The sequence below is a fragment of the Perognathus longimembris genome, chromosome 8 (assembly GCF_023159225.1).
Source record: "Perognathus longimembris pacificus isolate PPM17 chromosome 8, ASM2315922v1, whole genome shotgun sequence".
NCBI classification, from domain to species: Eukaryota; Metazoa; Chordata; class Mammalia; order Rodentia; family Heteromyidae; genus Perognathus; species Perognathus longimembris.
In genome coordinates this window covers 56,047,811-56,067,545 of record NC_063168.1, presented here as the reverse complement: position 1 = coordinate 56,067,545, position 19,735 = coordinate 56,047,811, and the positions used below count along the sequence as shown (strand labels likewise).

General features: G+C 40.0%; 1 protein-coding gene across 1 annotated transcript; it reads right to left on the bottom strand.

Annotated features, from left to right (window-relative positions):
* Positions 1-4,903: 4,903 nt before the first annotated feature.
* On the bottom strand, positions 4,904-18,805 carry Fam98a (family with sequence similarity 98 member A). Its single transcript, XM_048353147.1, has 8 exons — positions 18,647-18,805; positions 15,245-15,393; positions 13,034-13,168; positions 9,586-9,770; positions 8,497-8,577; positions 7,799-7,915; positions 7,367-7,534; positions 4,904-7,275 (listed from the first exon to the last, which is right to left on the bottom strand). The coding sequence occupies exons 1-8, from the start codon at positions 18,697-18,699 to the stop codon at positions 6,610-6,612; spliced, it is 1,554 nt and encodes a 517-aa protein (XP_048209104.1). The 5' UTR covers positions 18,700-18,805; the 3' UTR covers positions 4,904-6,609.
* Positions 18,806-19,735: the final 930 nt, after the last annotated feature.

Here is a 19,735-nt window from a genome sequence, read left to right as displayed (position 1 = left end):
TCTTGATGATGCTGTTACAAAAGCTGCCAATTTCACAAGGCACACTAAAAGCACTAGAGAAAGTGACAAGGAAAAGGATGCATGGGGCATGGTCCCTCTAAAAATCTGTATGTGTGAGCACTGGAGTTGTTTCACAGCATTTTGAAGTTGCAGGAAGTAGAAATAGCTGAGTGCCAGTGAGTTGTAACAATTGTCAAATTTAGGTAATGACATAATTCTCCCTAATATTCTGAAAATTACTTGCCACTGATAATAGCTAACCACTGAGCACATATTATGTGTTATATACTGAGGTAAGAATTTTGCACCAATTCTTATCCTTAATTCTCCCAGCTTTACTAAAGTGAGCAGTACTATCATTTTACAGATTGAAAAATTATAACAAGTAAGGTTAAATGTGCTCATGGTCACATTCTTAGTATACCAGAGTTTGTACCCAGATCAACTGCAGTCTGTAAATTAATCGTTAGGCAAGTATTTGTTGCATCTATCCATTGCTCTCTATATTAATATGAGCGCACACTTCAGTATTTTATTTTGCTAAAGTACCTAAAGGGCAAGCTTGTGTCCTATTACCATTCTGCTCTAGTAAGCACTTACATAACTTGGTGATGAGAAGCACCCAAATTCAAAAACTACTCACTACATTTCACCATCATAAATAAGATTAGAAAATAAACCTTGCTCATTCTTTTAGGTTGAGATTTATAATTTCTGACGACTAAGGGTTAGGCAGAATGAAGTATCATTAAGATGTAGTTGACCTGTGATTGATCATCTTCTATACCATATAATATGGTTTGTGTTGAGACAGTGCTCAAGCAACATTACAATTTACAATGGCTGGTGATGTAGCTCAGTGGTAGAATATTTGCCTAGCATGTAAGAGGCCTTGGGTTCAGTCCCCAGTACTACATAAAAAGATAGCTAAGGCCTTGGTAAGTGCTGGAAACTGTTCTGAGGACCTGATAAAACATTTTTATACATTTCCCAAGGAAAAGTGGATTTACCTCAACCTCAACTTTTTTTTTTTTTGCAAATGTCTAGTAAAGAACAGTGGAAGAGCCAGACAGTGGCATACTGTTGCAAACCTGGAACAATTTTGGGGTCTTATAGGGATTAGAATTACTTTTCATTCTTGAAATTTTTTCCTTGGCTTTTAGTGATTTTTTTTCCAGTCTATCATTTTGGCCATTAATTTGCTATTTTACTGTCTTTCCTATCTCAGTAAAACTCTGGAGCTAGTCTGTACTTTCTGCCCTCATTCTTTTTCTCAAACTCCACAGAGATGGCCTATCTTTATTCTGAATCTGCTCTTGAAAAGGTCCTAAGATGTAATGGCTATGTCCCAGCTATAGTTTGTTTTCTGTGGCAGCTGGGCTTATCAATTACTGAACTCAGTGGAGCTAGATGAACCAGATCCCTAGTTATAAACTGAAGGTATCTGGGCAAGTCTACTGGTCTACCCTGTCTTCATTCTCTTTGTATGTGACAAGGGTGTCACAGTATTGCTCAAAGCCTTGTTTGAACACTGAGATCAGTAATCGTTAATATTTCTGCTAAATTTACTTGAGCAAGAAAAAAGCCCTAGAATTTAGTGGCACTGAAGACCAAATGGTTCATAAACTCACTCCCTCACCCATTGTTATTTATAGCCAGAGAGAAGAAAGTCATACAGGGGAAACGAATGGACTGGGTGTGGAGCACAGATGCCTTACATGAACATGGTTTGCTAAGTGATGGCCTGGGAAGGGCTGACAGTTGCTTAGCAACAATGGTATACTGTTCTTTAAGTTATTTGTACATCAAGCCAGGGTGTAGTTCACTACATAGACGCTTCTTTGGGCCAAACTGTATTACTTTAGGCTTAGGTGAAACTTAACATTTCCAAGAAACAACAATTCTAATACTCGACTTCGAAACCGCTGTTATTTGTTGTGCTCTTACCTTCTCCATCATCCACCCAATAAGTATTCCTTGATTATTCCATCCCCAATCCACATTTCCACATTGGGTGATCTAATGGAATCATGAACTTAATTCAATCCTTTCTCTCCCTGTTAAATGTTTAGCCAATAAATTGGTTTCCAAATTGGGAACATGCCATTCTTTTTTGATTTGCAGTACTGGGAATTAAACCGAGTGGTTTCCCTACAACTTGATAGGGTGATAACTTTTCTTAGGTTGGGCTTAAACTCATTGTCTTCCTGGCTTTACTTTCAAAGTAGTTGGGATTAAAGGAGTTTGCCACCAGGCCAGGCATACTGCATTGTTTTTAACTGGTATATGCTATTATACATAAAATAGGTCTATGTTATTCAAGAAGGCAGGTAGACCCCTCTCCTGACCATGTAACCTTTCCAATACTGGCCAATTTCTACCCCAAACACACAATACCTAAGCACTATGCTACCCTAGCATTCACTGGTCATTATTTTCTAACTTATTTTTGCATCTCATTTCCATTTTCCACTGAGGAATATAGCAGGCACACTGTTTTCTTGAAGTGCTGGGGATTGAACCTGCAGCCTCATCCACTCTAAGCAGATGCTACACCAATGAACTTACTAACTAGCCCAACACTCAAGTTTTCCTCAAACCAAAATGCAGTCCTTTCCCTTCTTAAAGTATAATTCAACAAATACTCATCATTTAGTTTCTCACACTCAAGTCTTCCCCCAAATACCTAGGGAACTTGTTAAATTTCACTTTCAATTTTCACAGCAGGTTTCACATACATTTGGTGGGCAATCTTGCCAACCTACATTTAATACAACTTCTTTATTAACCACAATTACTCAGGTCTGACTGTATGCAAGGTGAAAATCAAGGTCAAACATTGACATACATGCCTATCTCAAGTACATCAATGATTTGAACTCTAGGAATACATTCACATACACAAATGCGGAAATGTAGTGAACAAAATAATGAAAGGAGCATTCCTGGGGAATAAAAAGAACAAGAACAGGAAAATAACACAGGACAGCAATGATGGATGTATATTTTCTACCTAGGTAAATACAATGGTTGTTTAAAAAAATGAATCAAACATGAAAATATATAAAGATCTCGAGTAGTCACACCTTTGAAATCTGTCTTTAAAAGGACATATACACAGTCTGACACCAGTGGCTCATGTCTATAATCCAAACTACTCAGGGGGCTGAGATATGAGGATCATGGTTTGAATCTAGCCCAGCAGATAAATTCGAGACTCTTATCTCCAATCAACCAGCAAAAAGCTAGAAGTGGAGCTGTAGTTCAGTGATAAACGTGCCAGCTATGAGTGAAAAAGCCAAGATTTCAAGCCCTGGTACCAATACAAAAAAATAAAGAGACAAGTACCTAAGAATCAAGAAGGTTTATGGGTCAAAACCAAAAATAATTTAAGTACATACAAACCTAGTAGTTGGGAAGTGTGAAATTATTTTAATAATATTTGCCCACAGTTACAAGTCTAAGTTTTGACAGTTGGACTACTGGTTAAGTTCGAGAGCAAGAAATGAAAAGTTGTACAATTTAAAAATTCTCAAGAGAATACTGGTATTGCTTAGTTCCTATAGTGAGCAGAAACAATGCATTAACATAATGCAATGTCTTTATAGGTAGTATCCTTTATTTAAGAAAGTTCCTTTTTCAAAATTTCCTCTTATTTCTTCAAGAAATATCCATACACCCTACTCCAGTAAATCCCTGGACTGCTGCTACAGTTCCCACTATTCAGGAGGCTTAGGTGGGAAATCACCAGAGCTGAAGAGTTTGCAACAAGACTGGGTAATAAGATATGTAGAGAAGACTCCCAATCTCAGAAACAGAGCATGTCTAAGATAAAAAGAAAAAAAATCTCTACATGAAAATACAAGAACTTTAATAAGTTGGGTAGTCTGAAATACCTTATTTCTACAGAATTTATACTGATGAGGAATTCTTTTAGGGGTTCATGTTGAGAAAAAAATGTGTAGGTTGAAGCAGAAAGCGAGGATGTAGACTTTAGAGCCATCGTGGAGAAATCAATATTTGCCGTCAAATTTGCTCATATCTGAAAAAAGCAATCTAGTAATTATTAAAAAATATCAAAATTTTATTTAAAAGCATGAAACGAGTTTATAGGTGTCATGTCACAGGTTAAAAACCTGATGGAAGCAAATATAAACTAAAAGTGAATCGATTCTAAGGTCTCAAGAGATCTGTAATGGCGTCTGAGGGAGGGGGCAATCCCCCATCCCTCCAAGAGTTCACCACTCAGAGATAGTCTCAAGTTAAAAAAGATGAATTTATTGGGGAAGTTCCGGATGAACTGGTCCCAGGTTTCAGAAAAACATGTTAACACAGAACAGGACAGTGGCACAGAGACTTACTTCCGGAGGATTTCCAAGTACCAACAAACCAATTCAGCTCCAATGGAGAGCTGAATTGGGACGCCATGGGGACGACAGACACAAGACTCAAACATGTGGCATGGCATAATGGCACCTGAGCTGGCCTGCCCCTAAATACGGTCAGGGGTCACAGGAAGCTCTTAGTTTCAAGCACTTAACAGACAGGTTCAGTAACCTATAGGCCAAGTGCCCACCCCTGTTTCTTGGTTCAGGAACTCCCATTACCTGGGGATGGGGCTTCCCTTCCTGTAGGAAATCCAGGCACACCTATCAAGAACTGGCATACTGATTGGGGAGGGGCACTATTGTTTACAGTGAGAGGGAATCTTCCCAGGCCTCTGAGCAGGGGGGGCTGAGGAGACAGTGGAGATAGGGTCAGCTTCTGCCCTCTTTTGCTAGCCAGATCTGACCTCCATATTACAATCTTGTCCCAGGATATGAAGCCATGCCCATTTTATTAAGAACAAACTCCTATACACACTGAACAAACTTATTTAATATAAAGAGATCAGCTCTTGCAATGTTTAAGACAATGTAAAACTTTAATGATGAAACATTTTGAACATTTTAGAATGCAAATATTAGCTGAAAAATAAAACAGGTAAAATTAACAAAGATGGATGTCGTCTTCCCAAGATGGACTGGGCTATCACATGTCCTTATCTCAATGGTAAGTAGAATATTTTTAATGGTAACACATGATTTTTCTAAAGACTCATTTAGGAGGAAGACACAATTTCCCTTTAATAAACATTTATACCTTCAATTCACTTTTTCTGAACAAAAAATGTCCTCCATTTGTGGTAATAATGGAGAAATGAAATAAACTCCTCTACAAGGTAAGACATTAGGTATCTTTACCCAATGTGTAGCAACAGCTACACCCAGTGGCCAGAGGGAAGTAGTGAGGTTTTCCAGCCACGTGGTAATTATAAAAGATAAATTTGGAAATGGTCATTCTTCATTATAAATTAGGTTTTAAGGAAACAGTGAAGAATCTTTGGGAACAAGAGCCTTAGCTCATAAGCTTGACACTACTATCCAGAACAATTTAGTTATTGAAAGCTAAAATAAAACTCAACCCAGAGAGAACATACAGATATTTTATTGCTCACCTTTCACACAAAGCACATCTCCCGCCATCTTTCTTTCACAGCTTGACAATGTTTAAGTATACAAAAACCCAGCAAGAAGCATCCTGTCAGGTAGATGTCAGTAAAGGAGAATGGGAAACATGGACTCAGCCAGGCTTTTGTTTTCTGCAGCAATAATAAAGGGCCTCCTGCACTAAGCAAAACTCCAGCTTACTTTGTAGTGCATTTCTTCCATTACAAAAGAAAAAAAGAGTGTCCTGCCTAAAGCAAACTAACTTGTATTTGCTGAGCCAGTGGTATTAACTCGTGCATAAAACAAATTTTGGTTTGCCATTTCTTCTAGCAGACTTCAAGTAAAAATAAGGTTGAAGGAGGAACTTGTAAGGATGCAGGTCAGTTTGAGTTGCTACACTTAACTAAATGCCTCTATGTCCTATAGGTTCACAACTTGGTTTGCTTTTATTGTCTTTATGGATTTTGGCCATGCTCAAGGTTGTCAGAGTTGAGCATATGGTACATTATTCCATCAAGAGAATAAGGCTACTCAATGTGCTATCTGCAGAGGAGCTCATTTAATAGGAACGGACCTAATGGGTCTACCAGGGAACAAATGTGGCACAACCTCTTGGAATAATAAATCGCCAACCTGGGGCAGAACTGTGCTTACAAAACAGGTATCAGAACACTTGACGCAGAACGTATAGAAGTGGACTGTTAAGTATGAGGAAGGTTCCTAGTAGTAAATCTGAAAAAAGTCTAGGTGAATCCTCATTTTCAAAACTGCATATTGAAAACATGGAAATTACTTTACTCAAGTAATTTCTTCAAGAGTATGCAGCATGTTCTGACTGTGGAATTACTCTACTGGTCAATTAAAGGCAATTTTAATAACCTTTAAAAAATTGTTTTCATAGAAAGGAGAGACGTGGTTTTCAAATAAACAGCATTAATTAAATCTTAAAAAAAAAAAAAGCAAACAACAGAATTGAATAAAGACCCACAAATGCTTATGGCAAGTAGGAATCTGCCTGCCACCTGTGGCCTCACGTGAAATCAAATGGGATGCTGGATCCAGGACTCTGAAACTAAGTTTCTATTACTTGAGCTCTAGCAAAAAGTAAGGTGCTGTAGCCTCAACTAGTATAGTGTCTTCCCTGCCCAAAACCAGAATGACTGTACTGGTAGCCTCCATGCTGGAAGTGCTGCTCAAACTGCCCCCCTTGGTGGTATGTCTGGCTCCCTCTGCCTCCCCACCCTCCTCCCTGGCCTCCACGTCCACCTCGGCCTCCCCGACCACCTCTCCCACCACGACCACCGCCTCGATCACTGTGGTGCCCACCATCTTGGTATCTATTGTCCTGCTGGTATCCACCACCCTGGTATCCGCTTCCTGTGTACGAAGATGTCTGGAAGCCCCCATAACCACCGCCTCCACCTTGATAGCCACTGCTGTGGCCACCATGGTAGCCACCAGCCTGGAAACCTGAATCTCGATAACCACCATCTTGGTAGTTACCTCCTCCACTCCCTCCATCTGTCCAGCCTCCTTGGTGTTTACTTCCTCTTCCTCCCCCTCGGCCACCGTGGTCAAAGCCACCACGTCCACCTCTCCCTCCTCCTTGTTCATGACCTCCTCGTCCTCCATATGAGGAATGTTCATAACCACCTCTCCCTCCTCCTCGGCCTCCTGCTTGATGCTGGGGGCCGTCTTGCCTTTTCTGCCATGGTGGCATCTCTGGGGGTGGAGGTTCAATTTCATTGGGTCTACCACCTCTGTCAGGCACCCTGCCCATCAACACCTATGGAATAAGGAAAAAAATACTTTAAAAGCATCTCACTTTATAAACAGAGATGAATGTGTTGGAAAGAAAATTAAAGCACCATAATCACCTTATTGATGGCACAGGCAGTCTTTTCTCTTATGGAACCACTGCTTGTCCTTAAAATCTTTGACAAGTCTTGTCTTGCAGCCAGCAGATGGGCAACAGAAACAGTGCTTTTAGGAGCTAGTGCTGAGCGCTTTGGCTGGTAAACCTTTGCTAGCTTTTCTGTCTGACTCTAGAAAAAAAAGTTTTCAAAGACATATCAGTTTTCAAAATGACATAAGAAACACCCATATTTAAATAAGTTAAGAGAACTGACAATGCCATTTATTAGGTGCTAGATGGTAGGAAAAGTTACATATCCAACAATGTTCCTATCTAGTCAACAAATGTCTCATCCACGTACTGCTGCCAATGCAAGGAGTAAAGATGAGACTGGGCAGATTATTCCCTTTTGACATTTAGGAATCATATATGTAAACAATTCTTTAATGTGTACCTTAGCTCTGTCAGACCAGCCAAAGGACTGTACAGTGACATCCAAGCGTTTTATTAGCAGCTTTCTCCGGACTTCATATTCATTGGCTATGATTTGGTTGATTGCTTCTATCTTTTCCTAAAGCAAAATTAAAAGACTAATTAGAATTTAAACTGACTTGCTCCCATGCTCTTAAATGGAAGAAACTCTGTCTTTTCTTTCAGAATAGAATCCCTAGTATTACACATAATCCTTTCCAATTGGAAATATGTGTGTGTGTATTTATTTACACTTCATAATATATTAATAGCTACTGAAATAACAGGCAAAAAAGTTAAGCTCAAAACATAATGAACAATTTGTAAAGAACCAAATTTTTGTTTAGCTTTCCTATAATTCACTAGGTGAAGTTAGTTTTTAGCCCAATGAGGCTTGTGCTCATTTGACTATTGAGAACATGCCTCAAAATAAACTTCAATTTATTTTAAACCCCTTGTGAAATAGTCACATATTAAAAAATAAATGCTTCTAATTGTATATAGATAGAATTACTGTGCACTAAGTTTTAAGATTCACAGAAATGATTCCCAAGCTGTGTAGAAAACTGTGTTAAAAAATACAATTAAAAAAAACAAACCATTAGCACTGACATTAAGAAACCCAGAAAATTGACAGATGGATGGTTCCTCACCAAGTTTTCTGAAGAAACAACTACTCACCCAGTGGGCTGGTCCCATTGGCTTCTTCAGTAAAGGCTTTCCCACATGATTAGGTGGAACTTTCGCTAATGTTTCCTTTAACTGACACAAAAACATAAGCAAATGAATAAAACAATGTAAAAGTAAACATTATCTTCCTCCTCTTCCCAATTCCCATCATATCTTGCCATCAAAAGGAGACTCCTGACAGAGGCAAAGGCGGAGGGGTGTTTTGAAACGTGAATGTAAAGACCCACGAGATAGACACTCACTTGTCCCACTCCTCACGTGCCTACAGAAGCATGAATCCTCCACTGGACCTAGCGCAGTGCCTGACAACACTGGGCACTCAATGGGCATTTGCTGAATGGATGAATGAACACACAGAAGATTATGGACTACAGATATAATGCTGTGTCCCTGTAGCGTTCACCAAATCTGTGCATCCTGGTGCCGTTCTGCCCCCCTTGCAACTGTACTGATTCTTAGAATCTAGCAGATAAGCACATAGAATTCGGAAGTACTGTTCCCTTTTCCTTGTTTATTTTTATTTTGTTTAGAATCACTTGTTCCTAACCAGTTACATTAAAATATCTTAACCGTTGGTGATATGTGGCACAAACACAATTCAAATTTATTTTCACATGCTAGATTATGTTAGCACTGAGTAAATCCAGTTACCAATTGGAACTTACAGACCCAGTGACTGGACAAAAGCAGAACGATTACCATCCATTTCTACTGTCAGCAGAGAGAATGTTATCATTAATTCAATGATGAAGACTGGAAAAATTAATTTCATCAAAGTCCAAGGATATATTAAGGACTTAAATCATAATTCTTTTTAGATGTCTACCTTACTTCAGCTTTTAAGCCAAACTGTTGTCTTTTTGAAAAAGAAGAATGATGGTATGTTTTTAAAAACACTAAGACACTAATTTGTCTTTAAGGTATCCATCTAGAATTTTAAACCCAAAACTCATTTCGTTAACAATTACTTATTAATATGCACATTTGATTCCCATTAAGAGAAATAAACTTAATGTTTCATTTCAAACAAACGTAGGACTATGCCTTTAATACACTACAATCTGGTACTAAAGGTCTTACTTTTTTTTCAATCCCGCTGAAGAATTGGAACATAGTTATACTGGCTGGAGGTTTGGACATTCCTAGAGCAATACAAATGCCTTTCAACTCTTGAAAGACCTCACTACCGCCTCCTTCTTGAGCTTTTTTTGGAGGAGCATTCACACAGAGCATTCTGGCAGCTTCTAGTTCTGAGATGAGGTATGCTGAAGTAAACAAAATAAGATTTCAAAATGAGATACAGCTATAGTTAATAGTCATAAGTCTGGAGTCACAACTCTATAGACCTAAGGATATGTAACTTTTAAAGCTGCAAGAATGGATAAAAACAAGAAAGAAAAACCATTTTTACCTGCAAATGACATAACATATAAAATGGTTATGTAATTCAGGTATTTAACCAATATATACTATTTAAAGGTTAATTTAAAAACAAGCAATTCTTTGAAACCAAGATCGAGGTAGATCACTTATCTAAAGATTTGGATTGTTGTCTTCTACTATTAAGGAACCTCCAGAACAGGGGTTGGCATCTGGTCAAAATAATAAATAAACAGGCCAGATTTTAGTGAATGTTTCACTACCTGTGAGCACCAGTGGTGATAAAATCCCTTGTCCTCTGCTGCCCCGTTAGAACTGGGATGAAATGCTTCTTCATTTTAACTTACAGGAGACGTGGGAAGAAGGGCTATAAGGTCCTTTCCCATGTCTCCAATGGCCTATGGCCTTCTCCCGCCAGTCTTTCCACTCTTGTTCTTCTAAAACCACAGAACTTTCAAACTATATCTTTGCAGAGCCACCCTTGCATCCATCAGGAGTGTTGGGTTCAGACAGAAACAGTGGCGGCCACAGTGCTTCAGGAATTCACTACAAAGTCTAGGTTTCCAACCCCATTCCTTAGTCCTTTCCAAGGACATTTCAATCCTTATTATACAATGAATAATCACTGAGTTTGGGGGGGAAAAACAAAAGACATTTTTCCGGACCCCTAAATCCTATTAGAAATACAAGCATGATTGACTTTACTCACATACTACCACCTCCAGGCCAAGGTGCATGTGGGTCATAATTTTGGTAAATAAGCAACCAACTCATGTTTCTAAAACAATAAACACAACTAAAATTCTGCAAAAATTCTAAATAAAATCATAACATGTTCCATACAGCAAACTGTACAAAGGTGTTAAAATAGCAAAGCTCCACAGATATGAAAACTGCTGCTGCAGTTTCTCTGTGCCATGCCACACTTGCTTGCTTCACACTGTCACTGTTGGGGCTGCTTTCCTGCTACAACAGCAGAACTGTGTACTGTCATCGACACCTACTGGCCTGCTCAGCCCAAAACATTTACTATCTGGCCCTTAAGGAAAAAGTGTGCCAACCCTTGTTCTAGAAAATCATATACTATATGATTTAACAAACTGGTTCTTGAAACGTGGGTTAACACAGGCAATCACAAAATGAATTCACCAATGTAATCATGAACAAAACTTTAATTCTGTTCAAAGCACTGGAAAGGTACTAGAAATACTATTAATAAAAGATTATCTTTACAGACAATGTTATTAAGAATAAAGATATGCCCCCCTCCAAAAAACGATGACAGCTCTTCCTCTATTAGGAACTCAAATCTTAACTTACCTATGAGAAATAATCTGAGGATCATAAAAGACCAACAAACCGCCAGAACTGCCCTTAAACCTAATATGTAAGTGACTATCATTCAAAGATATTCTGCTTTACTAACAATTCTAATGAGGTTTATTTATTCCCTTTTTCCTATATATAATGCGCTAAAAGATTCAAATGATGCAAAACAATGTCAAAGTAAATAAGGGAATTAGGAGAAAAACAGATTCAAATCAGTGAGGCAACAGTGCTGAAAGAAATGGAATTATAGCATCAAGATGTGACTGGTACTTGGAAAGATAAGCCATCCTCAACACAGAGCAGTGACATGCTAGAATCAAACAAGAGGACGGTTACAGGAAGAAGGTAATCTGCAGAGGCACAGATAAAAGAAGAAGGAAACAGTGGGATGAACAATTTAGAAGCTTGACCTTTAGTTGGGTTAGTGACTTTTAGGTGACTTAACTATTTAGTTGAGAAGGAAATGGTTGTCTCCCTCAAAAGGTTTCTGAGGTGCTAGCTAAGTCTATCATAACCCTGAGTGTAAACTAATTTCAGTTTAATCTACTTAAGAGGAAAAGAGTGAAAACCATTTTATAGAGATTTATATTCAAAGTGAATTTTATGAACATTAGTGCTAACAGCACTGCACTTGGAGCCCTTTGGAAGAATTAGCAATTCAGGGTCATTATCAAGCACTCCACTGCAGCTGTTATCTCTTATGTTGGTAACCTTCAAAGCGGCAAATGTCATGGCTAAGGATAATGCGATAGAGGAAGAGCCAGCTAACACCACAGTGGGGCCAGTTATTGAGCTGTACAGGCTGAAGGATGCAGAACGGCCGTGCAGGAACACTACGTGGCATCTCGCCCACAGCAAACCCAAACCCTGCATGCACACCTCTCCCTTAAGATCATCCCACAAGGGGGAATCCCAAAGGCGGAAAAAGTGGGAGTCATTTAATGTCTAGGAATAATGGCTATGCCTCTTTTTCTTTCTAAACAACATAACCTTTAAAATTAGAATTTATCCCTTTTCAGAGAACATTATAGGTATAAAGACAAAAATGCTTGTTAAAAGCCCTCTGAAATATGTTTGTTATAAGGCAAACTTAAATTCAGTTACTCAAAGCTTAATGTGTTTCAGAAAGCTACTGGTTGTATTTTTGCAAAGCTTATACAAAGCAATAAAATCTGTCAGCCTACTTACTGTTTTTGAGGGTGAAGAGACAGTTTATTAGTGTATAAAAAACATGAAGGAAAGAATTTTCCATAAAAATTTCCTAGAAAGACCAGTAGAAGAGCAACTATCCAAGTACTATTGTAGACTATTTAAAAAGGGAAAGTCTACAATTTACCAAACCACAAAGAAATAGCAGTACAAAAAAACACTGTAAATAGTTACTTTACTCATTAACTAATGAGTGCTTACTGTCCTCAAAGAAAGTACAAATCAAAGAATTGTAGTTATTATATACACTTATAATTATTACAAACATCATGACTTCTACCTTCCCCATCTATTTAAAAGTGTGCTTCTGGTCTAGGATTTCCAAGTTTAGTGCTCACACACTCCACCACAAATCTCATCAGGTGAGGCACACCAGTGTGACCGCCACGGAAGGTTAAGTGGTAAGAGCAGCAACCATAAAAACACTGGTGCTACTGGTACACACACCCGCCAGCAGCTCCTGAAGTGGACAGCTGAGAAACCGCTCTTTCAAATTAGGAGTACTTGAGTTAAAGTCATAATGGGACAAGATATAAGAACAACTTGCTTAGTAGTCATGAAAAACATAAACAGGACAATAACAGCTGCACTGTAGGAGCCGTGAACTTACTGAGCAAAAGGAGGCAGTTCTTCTGCACGAGCAGGCGCTTGGTCACATCCCCAGATGTCAGTGACAGATATGGGCAGTTCATCTCCCCTAGGAGCCCACTCACCTCAAGCTGGAATTCTTCAGCTTCACTTGGACCTTTGAAGAATTAAAATAAGCATTTCATTGAATTGAATTACTCTGCTCATTTCCTGTTGGTGTTTCACTGTATGTAAATATGGTAGTTTCTGTAGGCCCACTCCACTCTTCTCCTCCAATGAATCCCACTCATCTGTCAAAGCCCAGTGGTCTTGCTCCCATCTTTCCTTCTTATTCTGGTTCTCATTGCTTTCCTTGCCCTGTGAACCTCAGAGGATTCCTGCACTTCTCTCCTGTTTTACTGGCACCTAACACCCACATTTAAATTTGAAAGCAACACTCATGACTTCTTGCTCTAAATTTCTGTAACATGTAAAAGAGCAGACAATTCACTAGGTGAGCCAAAGGGGAAAACGCTTTCTCCCTTACTGTTTTCTTTTTTTTTCTATTCAGTGCCAGAGAAGATAGAAATTAAGAGTCACTTTTACGTCTCAACTCCACTCACTTATCTGTGGATCAGGACTGCATTCCTAGTCTGAGGTCTGTAAAGGTTTCCACAGAGCTCGGTCAGAGGCAGATGGGGACACGAAGAGTACAACAGGAAGTAATGCTGTGTAGCATTGCCAGTGTTTTGTCAACTGTGTTCTATGAAGCCTGAAGTTTCCCAGCTGGATGAGGAGGAGAGTTGTGGTAAAGGTACTCCTCTCCACTGTTTTATGTATTGGTTTCTCTGTTTCACTTGAACAAAAAGACTGCCAGTTAAAAGCAGTCACCCTGTATAGGTGTTTTCAAAGGTTTCTACAGTTTCTGACATGTTATGTCTGGAGGCAGTACAGCATAGTGGTTAAAACACAGGCCCCTGAACTTGACTTCTGGGATTGACCTCAGGCAGTGTTATAGCTTTGTGCCATTCAGTGTATGAATAATAAAACCCATTTCATAGGATTGCCCAGAAGTTTAACTTGAGTTAACACCTGCATATTTCTTAAAACATAGGGCATATTCAATGAATTGAAGCTCTGTATCATTATTATAAAATTAGTTTTTTTTTAAAGGTAACCAGAATTAAAAGAGTTGGGCTACAGTGTAGCCCAGTGGCAGAGTACTTGCTTAGTATGCATGAAGACTTCAATCTCTAGTACATACATACATACAGACATACATACATACATACACACATACCCCTAGAACACACACCTACACTATAATTGGATACAACAAACATGTATACAATATATATACTAACAAGCAACAGTGTGAGCTCTCAAAATGAGATTACGTGGTAAAAAAAGAATTACGTGTACAGTTTTCCCTCAGGGTAGGTTAACAGATGGGCTTTTTGTTTGTCTCCTGTTAGAGCATTACCCAGGGCAGGAGGGGACTAAGAGAGTAGAGTATCAAGTTCCAAGCATTTGTTTCTTCTGCAGTTGATGAAATAGTGCTAATGTGTTAAAATTGGCAAATATGAAAAAGCTCTCACTCCCATGAATCAGAGGGTGCTGGATGGGTTGTAATGCTATCTAATAATACATTCCTGTGATTAAAACAATTGTCTTAACAAAGCAGTCATTCTTCCCAAGCCGAGCAGAACTACAACACATTTAGTTATTTTATTTTTTTTTGCTATACAAAGCTTCTGGACTTCTAGAAGAAAAAAGTTCCAATTTCCAGTTCCAGCTACCAATCTAGGATCTCACAATCCATGTTTTGCAGAATAGAATGTTTAGCCAAGTATGGAGTTGCACATTTGTAATTCTAACACCTGGGAAATTGAGGCCAAAGGATCATGAGTTCTAGGCTTTTGGGGGCTACATAATGAAAGCCTGGTTTAAAAAAAACAACAAAAAAGCAAATCATAAAAACAACATATGTTCTATACTAGTACTCTCTCATTTTTCTGTACTTCATTTTTTTCAGCTTCAAAAATTTTTTCATAGTTACAAGCCCATTTTTGTTTCTAAACTCTGGAATCACCTTATCTCTAAAAACAATGAAGGAAAAAAGTTATCTTGGCACTTTAATAAGATTTCTCTTTACAATTACAGAAAGATTAAAAATTGTAGCTTTAGTACTAATCATGTACAATTGACAATATTGACAATTATTTTAAAAATAAAAGTAAAAGTGTGTACTTACTGTTAGTCGCTTGAACATTTTCTTCTAGTTTACAGAGTACTCTTAATTCAGACACCAGCCAAGCACAGAGTTTGGTAAACTCAGGGGAACTGGCTCCAGCAGAGACTGCCTGAGACAGTGCGCCATCATCCAACAATGGGCCTTTGTAACTGGCAAATAAGAAATTAAAGTTAGAATATAAAAAGCACACCTATTGTAGCATATCTATAGGTTATATATAATTAAGTAATAAATTAATAAGTATAATGGGCAATTTCTAAACTTGCAAGTATAAACAAAACTTAGAAGTGTACTGAGTCATTAGACAAGTGAGTCAAGCTGGCAGCTGTGGTGCTGCATGCCTATACTCCCAGGATTAGGGAGACTGAGGCAGGAACCACAGCTCACAGTTAGCCATATTGAGAATGTCTCAATGGAAACAAAACAAACCGGGCATGTAAATCCCAGCCAGCTCTTGAGCAAAAGAGGCAGGAGGATCTCCTGGTCTACAGATAGTTTTAGGCCAGCTTGGGCTGCATAGCAAGACCTCATCTCAACAACAGAAACAAGCCAGGTGCTGGTAGCTCACACCTGCAATCCTAGCTACTCAGGAGGTTGAGCTCTGAGGATTGCTGTTTGAATCAAGCCCAGACAGGAACGTTTGTGAGGCTCTTGTTTCCCAATTAATCACCAAGAAGCAGAAGTGGAACCATGGCTCAATTAGTAGAGTGTTAGCCTTGAGCAAAATGCTCAAAGACAGCAAGCACTCAGGCCCTGAGTTCAAGCCCCAGGTCAGGAACAAACATGAATTCAAAACCCAAACCACAACAAAATAAGTCAAATGGGAACTGCATTTCTGCCCTTCAAAGTACATGTGTGAATACTTAACATAATCACAAACATTACCAAATAATGTTCACTTCTTTACTGAAAGCTTATTGTGCAAAGGTTTATTTTCTTGCTGTCAATCATTAAAAACCAGATTAACAAATCATAGCTAATTAAGTAAAACTTGAATTATCTTTTCTAGAATTTTTTTCGAGAGGTAATTTAGGCTAGGTTTTTAGCAACTCCCTTAAAAACAACAACTTTCTGATCAATCATTTATTTCTTTTTTTAATATATTTTAAGACAGTTATACTAGCAAGACATACACCAGAGAAATATCAAGACTTAGTATTTATTGGTCAGTTGATGAACTGGTACATCTGTACACTAATTCTTTAAGTAATTCCAATGTACTTACAAAAAAAATCAGAAAATGTGTATAAACATTTGCAACAGTAAAAATGAACTATCATCTAAATTTTGGAATTTGAGAGTTTGGGTATGATGGCATGAGAGGCTAAGGCAGAGGATCTCAAATTTGAGGCCAGCCTGGGCAAAAACTAGCAAGATCTCAACCTTTTTTTTTTCCTTTTAAAGTAATTTTAAAGTATCTGTTGATCAGACTATTCTTTTTTTTTTCTAAAACTAGTTTTCAATCTTTTTTTTTTTTTTCCTTTTTTGGTACTAGGGTTGGAACCTAGGACTTTGCACTTGCTAGGCTACATCTCAGCCCTCAGACTATTTTCTTTCAAGTGGAATATTGATTAAAGGAAACACTATTAGAGAGATGGATTAAATATACTTAAAGTGATGTTGAGAAGTATAGGTATGCTGAAGAAACAATTCTTGATCACTTTAAAATGTGTTTAAATTGCTAGTGTATGAAATAAAATGAAAAAATCTTACACAAAATAAATGACATTACAGTCTACTTTCTAGATGAAAAAAAAAAGCTGTGTTATTAGACAATGGAATCAAAACAGGCCTAGAACTTTCTCCTTGTGTTTACCATTTAGATTATTCCTTTGTTTGACATGGAGCGATTACTAAAATGACAAGTCAGAGACAGAAAGTGCATCAAGGACCACAGGTCATATGACGTTCATCCATATGGAACTATGATATTCCATACTGTACTCTTGCAGCACTGACCTTTGATTTACTTATCCGAAGTTTACAGGACTTCATTTCCCTTCCTAGTACACACATTGTCCTCAGTATTCCTCACAGCATAGTCTCCCAGTTACCATGAGAACTTTGTAGGGCATCATTGTACCCTAAAAGCCACGCTTAACAGTCTCACAAAGCGAGTGTCCCCCACAAATATTCACTTAATGACCGGCCTCACAAGTTAAGTGGATCATTAGGTGAGATGTCCACCAAAACAGAGGGTATACTGCACAGTGTGACGTTTACTTTGTTCTAAAGGGGTAAGCTCCCTCCCTGTCTGGAACATTCACCAACATACAGAACAAGTTCCAAAGAACAATGTAATTTATTTTAACAGAAAAAGAAAAGGTAAGCACTACTTTCTTTAAAAAAAAAAAAGAAAGCTGAAACTTCTAGTTACTTAAATTTCTAAGGTCAGTCGATGCAATTCCACTGTAATTACAAAAGGCTTCTTCTCCTACAGGTTACCAAGTCCTGGAAAAAGCCTATGGGGAAGTTCTGATAAAGGAATCGTCAGGAATACAGCTAGCCAAATCTGTACTTTTCCTTTTTTTCTTGGCATGGTGACCTGTAGGCAAATACTCATATAATTGGTTTCCAGAACTACAATTAGACCAAGAGGTTCCAAGTTCTCAGGTTTACTAGAGTGTACGGATATGGGTGACCTCATGAGATAAGAAGCCCTGTTTCCAAGCTTCTAGACACTGGTGAATTCTGGGCGAGAAACTGTTCAGAGAAGGAGATAGAAAATGCAAAACAAAATGTAGGTTCTCCGTGGTTTGCTGATGACCCTGGGTTAATGGGGCTCCACCAGGCGGTGCGGGAGTCAGAGGGAACTGCCAGTGTTTCCCCGGGGCGACAGGGACAGGTTAGGTGCACTACAGAGCTGGCTGGAGGAAGGGAGACCTCGCCCAGACATGTGGCTGAGGGAAGCCTGGGTGCACGCAAAGATGACTGAGCAAAGGAGAATTTTTTTGAGAGAGGAAAGAGAGCGAGAGAAGTGGGGTGGGGCAGGAGTGGAGTCTCAAGGCAAGGGGAGGCAATCTGGAGGACAAATGGGAAGACAGGGAGTCAACTTTGGCAGCCCCCCACCGTGGGGGCAGGGCAGGGCTGGGGAGCAGCGCGGGGAGTGGGGGTGGTGGGGACCAGAGCCCAGACAATGACACGCAGGGCTGACAGACGGTGCGGGGAACTCGGCCGGGGTGAGGGGGGGGAGGCGCACCGGGCAGGTCTGGGGGTGTCGGGGGTGGGAGGCCGGCAGTGGGCTAGTGGGTTCCGGGGTCCCAAGGCCGAGCAGGGAAAAGCCCGGAGCGGGCGCCGCGGGGCGCGGCGTGGAGAGGCAGGTGCCGCCGACCGAGGCGCGAAGGAGTTCCCGGGGCGCCCGCACTGTGGGGTTTGCGAGTCGCGTACCCCGGACAGTCTTACCCTAAGTCTTCCAACGACTCCAAGATGTCAGTCTCCATGAGGTCACACTCCATGCCACTGTGCTATTCAAATTTCCGAGTCGCCAAGCTCCCCTCTCCGCCGGCAACGCGTACACCCGCGCAGGCGCTCTCCTCCCGGAACTTCCAAGTCGGCAGCTGGCGCCTCAGTCTCCGTACTGCGCATGTGCCCAGACTGCGCGAGCTTCCTGGTCCTGCCTTCCGCCCCGCCCCACGGGCTGAAGGACGGACGGAGACGCACGGTTGGGCGCATGCGCCCTACTGCATAGTGAAGCCGGCTGCCCATTGAAAGGTAGGAGGAGGCTGCGTGGCAGCTGGGCTTGGGCGGGGGGTGTCTCGCAGTGGGAGCGCGCTTGGCGGTGGGTGTGCGCATGCGCCCAGCCTCGAGCGAGGCGGGCGGGGCTGGAGTTAGTAGGGGGTGGGTCTTGGACCCCCGGGGGTGTCAGTTGGGGGCGCGGGATCTGCGCCCTCTCGAGATTGGGCGAGCGGCTGGCTACTCCGGACTTGCGGGCACCTACTGGCGTCACTTGTGGGTCATGCAAAAACAGAAACACTTGTATGTCCCAATGATTGGCTAGGTGCCAAGAACATGCAAATCACGTGCAACTGTGTGTGTGTGTGTGTGTGTGTGTGTGTGTGTGTGTGTGTGTGTGACTTTAGTTGAGTTTCTGGGGTGCAGGCTTTCCTTTGCACCAATGTAATAACAAAGTTAGATCATTCCTCCCAGTGCATTCTCTAGCTGGCTTTTTGCGCTCATCTAGACACTGTCTTATTTTAGGGAGATAGGGGTGGTGAACTTCTTATCGGTATCAGGGTTTGACTCTCTGGAATAGAAGGTATCTTAAGTCCATGAAGTTTGCACAGGGAACAAACGGATTTGGCTTCAATAGCATTGCTTTTGACAAAGTTGGCCAGGGCATAACATTCAGCTCACAGTGGGCTAGGGCATATACATACATACATACATACATACATACAAATATATATACACACATACATATATATCTTGATTATATGCTTGGAATTTATTGAGATATGTTTTCAAAATGATGGCATATTTAGAAAATTATAT